This window comes from Sus scrofa, chromosome 2 (assembly GCF_000003025.6).
Source record: "Sus scrofa isolate TJ Tabasco breed Duroc chromosome 2, Sscrofa11.1, whole genome shotgun sequence".
Taxonomy (NCBI): Eukaryota; Metazoa; Chordata; class Mammalia; order Artiodactyla; family Suidae; genus Sus; species Sus scrofa.
This window is the reverse complement of record NC_010444.4, coordinates 56068713-56081404: the sequence shown is the minus strand read 5'-3', so window position 1 is coordinate 56081404 and position 12692 is coordinate 56068713. Positions and strand designations below refer to the sequence as shown.

Sequence of the window (12692 nt, the reverse complement as noted above, 5' to 3'; positions counted from 1 at the left end):
TGTATCTGGCTTCCCTATGTCATTATGATTATAAATATTAAAAAGCATAAATAACAAGAACTTCTTCCTTTTCTAGTAATAATTTCTGAATTAATCATGGCAGTACATAAAAATACTCAGGTTTGGGATGAGTCTCATAATGCTATCACTGGAATCTTATTTCCTTCAGAAAGTTCTGACCTTTGGTCAAGGTGTCCTTCAGAGCAGCTTTCATGGTTTCATTTCGTAAACTGAAGATGAAGGGATTCAGGAGTGGTGTGACGACACTGGAGAGGATGAAGAGGATCTTGTTGAGGTGCAGGCTGCTCTTCTGTGAGGGGCGGACATAGACAAAGATGGAGATTCCATAGCCCATAGAGACCACAGTGAAGTGAGAGGCACAGGTAGCAAAGGCTTTACGTTGACCTTGGCCTGAGGGTATCTTCAGAATGGTGGAGATGATGTAAACATAGGAGACCACTGTGAGGGAGAGGGAGCTGATGAGCAGGACCAGGGAGCTGAGGAAGTCCAACAGCTCTATGAAACGGATGTCAGCACAGGCCAAGTGGAGGAGAGGGGCACTGTCACAGAAAAAATGATCAATCACATTGGGGCCACAGTATGGCAGTCCTGCCTTAAGGACAGTGGATGGGAGGATCAGGAGAAAGCCACCCACCCAGGAGAGGATGACAAGATGAACACAGAGTGAGCTAGTCATAATCATAGGGTACTGAAGAGGGTTGCAAATGGCCACATAGCGGTCATAGGACATGACAGCAAAAAGGATAAACTCAGTGCATCCAGAAAGGAAGTAGAAATAGGACTGAGTGAAGCATCCATTAAATGAGATGCTTTTCCTCTCCAACAGGAAGCCTCTCAGCATTGTAGGAACCACACAGGTCGTGGTTAATATTTCACTGAAAGAGAGATTGCTAAGGAAGAAATACATGGGTGAGTGAAGCCTATAATCTACAAGAATCAGGATAATGATGAGGGTGTTTCCAAGGACTGTCACCAAGTAGGCCAATAAAAAAATCAAAAAGAAGAAGCTCCCAAGGGCTCTAGTGGATGGTATTCCTATAAGAGTAATCTCAGTCACCATGGTCCAGTTCTCCCTGTCCATGCTGAGTGAAGAATATCCTCCTTTAACTTTGTCAAAAAAGAAAAAGTAACAACATGTATCACTGATTAAAACACAATAGTATAAGATATATTAATCTGAGCATAATTTTTTTAGCAAGAATAAGCAATATTATTGAAAAAATCTTGTTGGAAAAAAATCATAAGTCCTGTTTGCACTACATACTTGAGACATTATCAGGTTAACAGAGATACTTAATGTGGTTAAATCCATAGATCAAAAGTATGCTAATATTGTCTTCATATTTTATTGTAGGTAGTAGATATTCTATGAAGAAATATTTTATAAAAAGCAAATAGCTAAGGGAACCAAAACAAATAGAATATTAAACTGTAAAATCATTTTCTGAATAATTTTTAATAACAAAAAATGATTTGATTATGTTTTTGGAATGGCTTCACAAATGTCTGTGGTTGCATTATTAATCAAAACCTGAAATTTCTGAAAGCAGACTTCACAACATAGAAGTTCTTTCCAGAACTGTTTTCACTTTACATAATTAGAATACTTTGGCATACTGAGGGTAGAGAGAAAACTACAAATTCCAACTTAACCATAATTAAACACTTTGCCACTTAAAGGAAACAAATTAACACCATATATGATTTTAGTAGTACAAAAATATCAAAGGAAGTCCTCAAACCAAAAATAATATGGAAGTCAATGAGTAAATTTCTGGAAATAAAGTAAAATAAGAAGGAACACAGAAATATTTAAAAAAATAATAAAGAACATCATGGAAAACCAGTATGTCTATTTTATCAAAACTTGAATGGATTAAGCTCACCTAGTACAAATATCAAACTAAATTAAAAAGAAAATATGATTGTATTTTTTTGAAGAAACACACAAAATATAATGAGTGAAAAAATTTAAATATATTGGTAGAGCAAAGCAAAATTTGAAAATACCTAGGAAAGCCGATGTCACAATACAAATAGCAAACAGAATTTAATAGAAAAAGGAAAAAAAATTTCAGAATAAAACACAAGGAAAGTGACGATATTATAGGACAAATAATAACTTTTAATTTAAAATATAAATAACCATACATAATGAAACAAGTGATATTGTATCAGCATTTTCAAAGTAAAAGTTGGAAATTTAGGCACATACTAGGACATAATGAAGTAATAAAATAAATTGACATTGTTTTCATATTTAATGATCTAATACGGCAGAAACCAAATATCGTTAAGTTTATTTTAATATTATTAGAGGTCAGCATTTATAATTAAATTATGGTACTATATATATACAAAGGCATGAGTGAGTATACATTATTGAATAATAGAAATAAGGACACTATTCCTTAATTTATGATCAATATTGTAAAATTTTGATTTTTAAAAATATGTTGGTATAGATACTGAAATGCCAATCAATTACTAGCACGACTTTTAGTTTTGAATTTCATCAAAATAAAATAAGTGAAAGCATGTAGAAAAACTAATACCATTATATATTATACTAGATATGATAATATGTATTAAACTACATCAAATTAGGACAAGCATTCAAATCTACATGAAGGCACATTTATGATTATTTTATTCTATTTGTTTTGGAAAGTGAAAAAAGAAAAAATTCAACTTACATAAGATGAGTTTCCAGTATAATATCCTGCCATTCATCAACTTCCTGCAAAAATCTCTTTGGAAAACATGACCATCGAGATAGCATAAAAAAAAGGTAAAATGAAGAGAACATTCTTGGGGAAAAATACTTGTAAACCATAAATGGGATAATATCCAAAATATGTAAGAAAAAAGATAGAGACCACAGAGTCTGAAATATTCCCCTTGGTGTTAGTGCAACAGTCCTAAATTAGTCATTGTTATTGACAATGCTCCAGGATTGAGGAAATGGAGAAGAGAAAAAAAAAAAAAAAAAGAGCAGGGAGAGAGAGAAGTTTTATTGCTTGATTCAGGAAAGATATGTATTTTTTAATTAAGACTTTTGAATCGGTTTAAGAAAATAAGTAAGGTAGAGTAACTATTAGAAAAACAAAGCACTGGGCTAATGTCATTAAAAAAGTGGTAAAATTTTATGTTATTTGATTACCGTTATAATTTCTTTATGGATCATTTAAACTAAACAAACATACTGTACTTGCAAGACTAACATTTTCTAACATCTGGCTCTTAAACTCTTAGATATCTCTCAGTTAAAGCCCTTTTTCTTCATGAATACACTTTGCCTATAACTCAGTAAATGCTACAAATAGGCTTTCAGTCTCCTTTTCTAGATCATTCAAATTTTTACCAGTTAACTAAACTTCCTTGAAGTTTCCCCTACCAGTAAAATTTTGTTAGGTTAAGAAAAGGTAGAAAATGTCCCAAATTTTATCCCCCCCCTTTCTTTTCTCCTTTAGAATCAGGCTCCAGAGCTGAGAGGACAGGGTTTCCAAAGAAACTGCTGAGCTCAGGTTCCTTTCTGAGGTTGGGCTATTCCCAAATTAACAGAAGACAATTCCACAGCACTCACCTAGAAGAAGGTCTAACTAAGAATAAAAGACTTTAAAGTCAGCTGAAGCTCCCACAGGGGGAACTTTACAGGGTGGGAAATATTAGTCTATTTTCTTTTCATTCTGAAAACTTTGCTTTGTAAACTCATTAAGAACTATTCTATGGAGACCTTAATAAGTGTATGAACATTTTTTCCCAAAAGGCTGTTTAAAATGAGAAGACAAAATTCAAATTATGTGAACAATTCAGTTTCTGGCCTGTACACACACAAAGAGAATGTATTTATATCGGTGTATATATGTATGTATGTATAATTAGAAAGATCTGTGTTTTAGGTATAATCTTTGATCAAGCAGTATCTTAGAGCTGCAGCTAGCTGCTCTCAAGTTTTGGGGGTGACATAAATTCATCATTGTTCATTTTCATTGGGTAAAACTAATGGATGTGAAGGATTATTTTACAAACAGAAATTCATTGGTGTGAAGTGGTAAGATCAACCATAATATTTGAGCATGTTGTGTCCTGCATGGGCACTGAGCCAGGGATATATAAATAAAAACAAAGAGAAATATGTTTATCTGTCATGACTAGTAATGTTTATTGACTCTACATTGCAATGCATGATACACCATAACAGGAAGTAAACTTTTGAAGGAAAAAAATGAAGCTCTATAAATGTAGGAAGTTCTTTTGATAGTACATAAGTGAAATGAGATAAAATGTTCACTGTGAGAAAATGACTATACTACCTAAAGCAATCTACAGATTCAATGCAATCCCTATCAAATTACCCATGATATTTTTCACAGAACTAGAACAAACAATCCAAAAATGTATATGGAACAACAAAAGACCCAGAATTGCCAAAGCATTACTGAGGAACAAAAACCAAGCAGGAGGCATACTTCTCCTAGACTTCAGGCAATATTACAAAGCCACAGTCATCAAGACAGTGTGGTACTGGTACCAAAACAGACATACAGACAAATGGAACAGAATGGAGAACCCGGAAATAAACCCAGACACCTATGGCCCATTAATCTTTGACAAGGGAGGCAAGAACATAAAATGGGAAAAAGAGAGTCTTTGCAGCAAGTATTTCTAGGAAACCTGGACAGTTGCATGCAAATCAATGAAACTAGAACCCACCCTCACACCATGCACCAAAATAAACTCAAAATGGCTTGAAGACTTAAATGTAAGACAAGACACCATCAAACTCCTGGAAGAGAACATAGGCAAAGCATTCTCTGACATCAACCTTACACATGTTTTCTCAGGTCAGTGTCCCAAAGCAACAGAAAGAAGAAACCCATGGGACCTAATCAAACTGACAAGATTTTGTACAGCAAAGGAACCCAAAAAGAAAACAAAAAGACAACTTACAGAATGGGAGAAAGTAGTTTCAAAGGATGCAACTGACAAGGGCTTAATCTCTAGAATATATAAGCAACTTATACAACTCAACAGCAAAAAAGCCAACAACCCAACTGAAAAATGAGCAAAGGACCTGACTAGACATTTCTCCAGGGAAAATTTACAGATGGCCAATAAGCACATTAAGCAATGTTCAACATCACTGATTATTAGAGAAATGCAAATCAAAACCACCATGAGATACCACCTCACAGCTGTCAGAATGGCCATCATTAATAAGTCCACAAATAACAAGTGCTGGAGGGGCTGTGGAGAAAAGGGAACCCTCCTGCACTGTTGATGGGAATATAAGCTGGTACAACCACTATGGAGAACAGTATGGATGTACCTTAGAAAACTATGCATGGAACTACCATATGACCCAGCAATCCTGCTCTTGGGCATATATCCAGAAAAAACTCTCCTTAAAGAAGACACATGCACCTAGATGTTCACTGCAGCACTATTCACAATAGCCAAGACATGGAAAGCACCCAACTGTCCATTGACAGAGGATTGGATTAGGAAAATGTAGTATATATACACAATGCAATAATACTCAGCCATAAAAAAGAATGAAATCATGCCATTTGTAGCAACATGGATGCAACTAGAGACTCTCATCCTGAGTGAAGTAAGTCAGAAAGAGAAAGACAAATACCATATGATATCACTTATATCTGGAATCTAATATATGGCACAATGAAGCTTTCTACAGAAAGGAAAATGATGGACTTGGAGAACAGACTTGTGGTTGCCAAGGGGGAAGATGTGGGAATAGGGTGGATTGTGATTTCGTGCTTAATAGATTCAAACTATTGCCTTTGGAATGGATTAGCAATGAAATCCTGCTGTGTAGCAGTGGGAACTATATCTAGTCATTTATATGCAGCATGATAATATAAAATAGAATGTGTACAGGTATGTGTAACTGGCTCACCATGATGTACAGTAGAAAAAAAATTGTATTGGGGAAATAACATTTAAAAAAATTAAAAATAATTAGAAAAAAATGATGAAGAAATTGAAGTAATGGGAAGACTGACAATAATTAAGGAGATTCAAATAAATCCTTTGAAAAATTTTGTTAGTATTAGAAGGCATATATAATAATATTTAGATATATTTAAATATATTATGTTTTATATTTTGATATCATGTAAAGCATATGTTATATTAATGTCTTTGGCTCAAAATCTTCTTAGATTTCAAATTTAACTTGTCTGATATTAGCATAGCTATTATGGCAATCTGATGGGTGAAATTTTTATGAAATGTCTTCTTTCATTATGCAACCTATTTTTGCCTTTGGAATTAAAATTCATACTGAATACAGTATATAGCTATATCGGTTTAAAAAAAATCCATTCCATCTATCTTTGCCTTTTGATTAGAAAGTGTATCTATTTACATTCAAAGTTGTTACTGATAAGATGGGATTTACTATGTGGTTTTAGTGTTTTATATGTCTTAGGTCTTTTTACTCCTTTTTTCCTCCATTAATTTTTTCCTGTTTACTTGATTTTCTGCAGTGACAAAAATAATTTCCTTCAAGTTCTTTTTGTGTATATTCTACAATTATTTTCTTTGTTGTTGCTGAATTAGTTTTATGGGATTGCCATAACAAAAGTACCAGAGATAGGAAACCTAAACAGTGAAAAAATTATTTATAGTCTCACACTTCCACAGGATTAGAAATCTAAGACCAAGGTTTTGGTAAGTATGGTTCTTCTGAGGCCTCTCTCCTTGACTATCAGTTTACTATCTTCCATGTCCTTTCATTGTATTTCTACTCTATGTGTACACATCCCTGATATCTTGTCCTCTTCTTATAAGGATACAAATTGTATTTGATAAAGAACCTGCCTTTTTCATGTTGTTTAACCTATTTACCACGTCAAAGGCTTTAACTGCAAATATGATCACATTGATGATTAGAGTTTTAATATTTAAAAAAAATTCTGTGGGGGTTGAAATTCAGTCTATAAAATTTACTATGAGCATTGAATTTGACACTAAAAATGAAAACATTCTATTGTATTTGAGCCAACTTACTTTCAATAGATTATAAAAACTCTGCTCCTATATAGTCTCTCCTTACCCATTTTCAGTTTTTAATGTCATGAATTACATCTTTATAAATTGCGTGTCCCCAAACATAGAGAAAAAACTTTTTTTAATACACTTGTTTTTTAAATCTGTAAAAAATAAAAACTGGGGTTACAAGATAAAAGTACAATTTATATCAGGTCTTTCTTTACTCACGGATTTATATTTACTAGAGATAATTGTTTCATATCACTTTGAGTTACTGTCTGTATCTTTTAGTTTCAATCTAAAGTACTTTAATTAGTATTTTGAAAGGAATTAATAGCCACCGACAATGTCAAATCTTGTTAATCTAGGGTTATCTTAAAACCATCCTCATTTTATAAATAGTTTTGCTGATATAGCATTCTCAATTGACTCATTTCCTCATCTTTACAAATATATCAATCCATAACATTCTGGCCCCCATGATTTTGGATGAGATACCTACTGACATTCTTATTGAGGATATCCTGTATGTGACGAATCACTTCTATATTGTTGTCTTCAAGATTCTTTTTCTCTTCGACATTTAAGAGTTTGATTATAATGAGTCACTGTGTATATCTTTTAAGGTTTTTTTTTTATTTGAATATCATTGAGCTTCTTGGATTTACAGATTGCATCAAATATGGGAAGCTTTTAGCCATTATTTCTTCAAATAATCTTTCTATTCTTGTCTCTCTCTTCTCCATTTCTTACTGCCATATTGTGTTTGTTTGCTTGGTAGAGTCACATAGCTCTCTTAGGCTTTGTTAATTTTCACTTCATCTCTGTTTTTTTTCTTTCTGTTGTTCAGACACAATACATTCAATTGTACTTCTTCAAGTTTAATTCTTCCACATATTAAAATCTGCTCCAATTCCTCTGGTGAATTTTCAAATTTTTATTTATTGTACTTTTTAAATCTAGAAATCAAGTTTTAAAAATTGTTTGGTGTTTTTGGATGCAAACTATTATATTTGAAATGGATGGTCAGTGGGGCCCCACTGTACAGCACAGGGAACTGTATGTGATTGGGTCACTTTGCTGTACAACAGGAATTGAAGAAACATTGTAAATCAATATAGTTTAGTTAAAAATAAGTGAAATAAGTAAAAATAAAATTGTTTCTATATTTTTATTGATATTTAGTTTGTTCACCCAGCACTTCCTGAATTTGTCTACTTCTTTTAACCTCTAGAGTACTTTTAACATATTGTTTTAGTCTTTGCACTTTTTTATTTTTTATTTTTTTTTCTTTTGTCTTTTTGTCTTTTGTTGTTGTTGTTGTTGTTGTTGTTGTTGTTGTTGCTATTTCTTGGGCCGCTCCTGCGGCATATGGAGGTTCCCAGGCTAGGGGTCGAATTGGAGCTGTAGCCACCGGCCTACGCCAGAGCCACAGCAACGCGGGATCCGAGCGGCGTCTGCAACCTACACCACAGCTCACGGCAACGCCGGATCGTTAACCCACTGAGCCAGGGCAGGGACCGAACCCGCAACCTCATGGTTCCTAGTCGGATTCGTTAACCACTGCGCCACGACGGGAACTCCCTTTGCACTTTTTTAAAAGTCTTCCTAATAAGTTTATCATCTGGACTTCTCCAGTGACAATTTTTGTAAACCTATGTGTTTCTTTAGAATGGACAATATTATGTTTATTTGTACAGAATTTTGCTTTTACACTCTGAATATTTGAATCATATAATTTTGAAAATCAGAATCTCCCCCCCATTTTCCAGGTTGCTTTTTGGTTTTGTTTATTTGTTTGTTTGTTTATTTGTTGTTTTATTGATGTTCTTTGTGCTTAGGATCAACCTGAGGTATAAGCTTCAGGTCTACTTAGGTTTTTTTTTGTTTGTTTGTTTGTTTTTAATGAGTCTATGTCTTTCTCTTGCTATGCACAATGACTTTTAAAATTGCACCATACTTCTGGTAGGGTTTGATGACTTAATCCTTAAATAGCCTCCCATAAAATTAAAAAAAAAGAAAAAAGGAAAATAAAAACATAAAATAAAAAAAAATTAAAAAGGAAAGTATGAAGAGAACAAAATCAGATTCTGTTTTTCTAAATCTCTGGAAACTACTTCAGCCAGTAGTGGTTGTGAATATGGTGGCCTGGCTCTGTGTCTGCTATTTTGCTATCAGAAAAATCTAGCTGTACTTAGAACACAGATTCCTAGCTCTTTGCCCAATCAAGTATGCGACAAACTCAAGTGGAACTGCTTAACGTTCCTCTCCCATTGAACTTCAATATCAATTTGTGAACATATGTTTAACTCCTTGATGTTTAATGCTGCCCAGAATATCATTTCTTCACTTTTTTTAAAAAACACAACCTAAGTATTATGTTAAGGAAATTCACAACCCACTCATCACTCCTCATTGGGAGTGTTTATTACTGGCCACCCTCTCTCACTATAGACACATCAAAGAAATAAATTATTCAGAATTTAAATCTTGAGATGGAAGCAACTGAACTGTCCATTGACACAGGAATGGATAAAGAGGATGTGTTACTTATATACAATGGAATATTATTCGTCCATAAAACAGAATGAAATAATACCATTTGCAGCAACATGGATGGACCTAGAGATTATTGTTCTAAATGAAGTCAGACAGAGAAAGACATATATCATATGATATCACTTATATGTGGAATTTAATAAAAATAATATTTATTTACAAAACAGAAATAGATTCAGAGATTTCCAAAACAAACTTATGGTTACCAAAGGGGAAAGGTCAGGGGGATGAGTAAATTAGGAGTTTGGTATTAACATATACATACTTTGATATGTAAAGTAGATAACCATCAAAAACCTCAGCGAACTCTACTCAATATTCTTTAATGACCTATATGTGGAAAGAATCTGAAAAAGAACGGATGTATGTATATGCTTAACTGAATCACTTTGTTGGACACCTGAAACTAACAACTAATACAACATTGTAAGTCAACTACACTCCAATAAAATTTATATGTAGTTTATTATACATATAAAGATAGGGTTAGGCACTAACTATTAGGTACAAAATGTACAACAGGTGGAATACAGAATATATTTTATAGTAACTACAAGTGGTGTATAACCTTTGAAATTGTGAATCACCATATAATACTCCTGTAATTTATATAATATTATACATCAACAATACTTCAATTGAAATTTAATAACAACAACAAATAACTTGCCTTCAGCCATTTGGCCAACCTATCTATGAATCTTGTTCTCAGGTCTTTAAATCTTTCTTAGAATGTTCCCTTTATCTCACTTTGTTCTAAGCCATATTTGGTGCTTAATGTCACCCATAAGAGAGCCATGTCTTAAATTACTAATTTTAGCAACTAAACCTATAAGTATAACATCCTATCAATCTTTGCAGCTAAATTATTACAACTGCATTTGTTTGATTTTTTGATTTCTGTCTCAATGTTTGCTCTTTAAAATATGAGATTCTAACATTTATCACTTCTTTCCCCCATTTCCAACTATAATGACAAATCTAAGCCCCAATTCAAAATGAACTCTGCTTGTCAACATATGTATCTAAATTCAAACAGCTGAGTAATCTTAAATCAAAGTACACAAACAGGTAGGACAGTATCACAATAAAATGATGATGTTCTATTTCAGCAAAGTACTTAATTTTATTTCCAAAGTCATCATTATTTTTTTGTCAGTTATTGATATCTTTTTATAAAGGTAGTACGACATGCCTTTGCCATTTTCTTCCAACCTCAAACTTACATTTCTTTGCTAAAAAAGAGCTGATACTATTATCTCTGAATTTAAAGATGAGACATAATCCACATAAAGTACCATGTTAGATCTTTAACATTATCTTCTCTCCATTTCTTTAAACACTTGTCAGATTACAATGATCATCCCTTTTCCTCCTAAAGTAAATAACATATTTTTTCCTATTGAATATTGACATCTCTACATTTGACCTAGATTACTTTTTCATTCAATTCCAGGGTATTAATTATCACTTCATATATTATATCCAGCTTTTTGCTCACTACTGGGCCCTTCTGACAAGTGTGCAAACTAGATGATGAAAACTTGCTTTTATCAAAAACACACAAAGATCTCTAAGCACATTTTCTCACTTCTTCACAGATGCATTTCTCAGGATAACTGTAAGCATACACAATTGCTTTCATTTCTTTATAAGCCATCACCTCTTCACTGTCACCAGTGTGACTGCACCCTCCACAAGTAAAAGGCACTGCCCTCATGGGAACAACATAACCCCTGTGTTGAGAAATATGATGAAAAATATCAATACACATGTTCCATGTTCGCTGTCTTATCCTTCTGAGAACATTCTAATCCCTTGGAAGAGTCTGTATAACAAATTCATGAATGCCTTCCCACCTATATGGTTGTCTTTCTTATTCCATATTTGGGAGGTGGGGTTCTTCTTCTATCACTTACAATTTACATTTTTAAATTCCTCTCTTCCCTTTCCTTTAGTATGGTATTATTGTCATTTGAGGGGCTACAGTCTTCGAGACATTTTATTTATTCTCACATTTTAAAATATCATCTATACATTGAAAACTTATAAGATTTTAACTCTAGACAAGGCCATGACTCCAAGATCCAGATCCATACATACAAATATTTATTTCACATCATTTTGTGAAGTCCCTCATATCTAGAACAATAAACTTTTGTTCTGCAGAGCCAAGTACTTTCAAAGTTTTCACTTGAGGAAGAATATTCAGTAATATAATTTAAGCCTTGTTGAATATAAGGCATAACCAATATATTAGTGATTAAATTTCACAAGTTAAGGTATTAAAATCTTAAAAATTAATCCTTCAAGCCCAGACCAAACATTCTTTCTTCCTTACTTTTCATCTTGTCTCAGATTCCAACATATCACTTTTTTTTCTATCCAATATTGAACTAGATGGATATGAAAAGGCTAACAACAGTCCTCACAGGTCAAGTCACAGCACCAAAGGAAAACTGAAGGTTGGAAGAAAATGACTAAAGAAAAGAAAAGAGCATGTGTTGAGAATAAATTATATGAGGAAATTACATGCACTTAAAGCTCGGGAGTAGTTATGAATCTCTGTAAAAAGAACACAAATTGTTGCCACTATATAGGAATGAGGGAATAAGACCAAAGATATATATTCTTTATTGTGAGGCTTTTGTTATGATGGATTCATCATCAAACTGTCACTGGGAAGAAACCCACGCTTATATAGAGACTGACTGACTTCCTTTTTCCACACAGCAATCCATGCTTTCCTAACAGATGTAATGCAGACCAACACATAAAGAAAACCACAGAATTAGTGGGAGCCAGAAAAGGCCAAGGTGGCAATAGTAAATTTTCCTGAATGGGTTCCATCTTGATGAGGAGGGCAGTATTTGCACAGATGAGACTCAAAGTGTCTGAAAGTTTCCTTTGCCTCATTACCACTCTAAGACTTCCATCCAAAAGAGATACTTGCACTTTACTAGGCAAACTCAGTGCTATGTGCAAAGAAGCCCAATAGACTACACAGGCTTTGCTTGTTTCTAGAAATAACTGTCTTTTGAAGGAGGTACCCACCTCTTCCCCTTCAAAATTTCCCGTCTCCCTCGCCTGGG

General features: G+C 33.6%; 1 protein-coding gene across 1 annotated transcript; it reads right to left on the bottom strand.

The window, feature by feature from the left end:
- Positions 111-1102, bottom strand: LOC110259604 (olfactory receptor 6M1-like). Its single transcript, XM_021085081.1, has one exon. It carries the CDS (start codon positions 1100-1102, stop codon positions 146-148), a length of 957 nt encoding a protein of 318 aa, XP_020940740.1. The 3' UTR covers positions 111-145.

Coding starts and splice junctions, on each gene's coding strand:
- LOC110259604 (XM_021085081.1), bottom strand. CDS start 1,102: ATGGACAGGGAGAACTGGACCATGGTGACTGAGATTACTCTTATAGGA.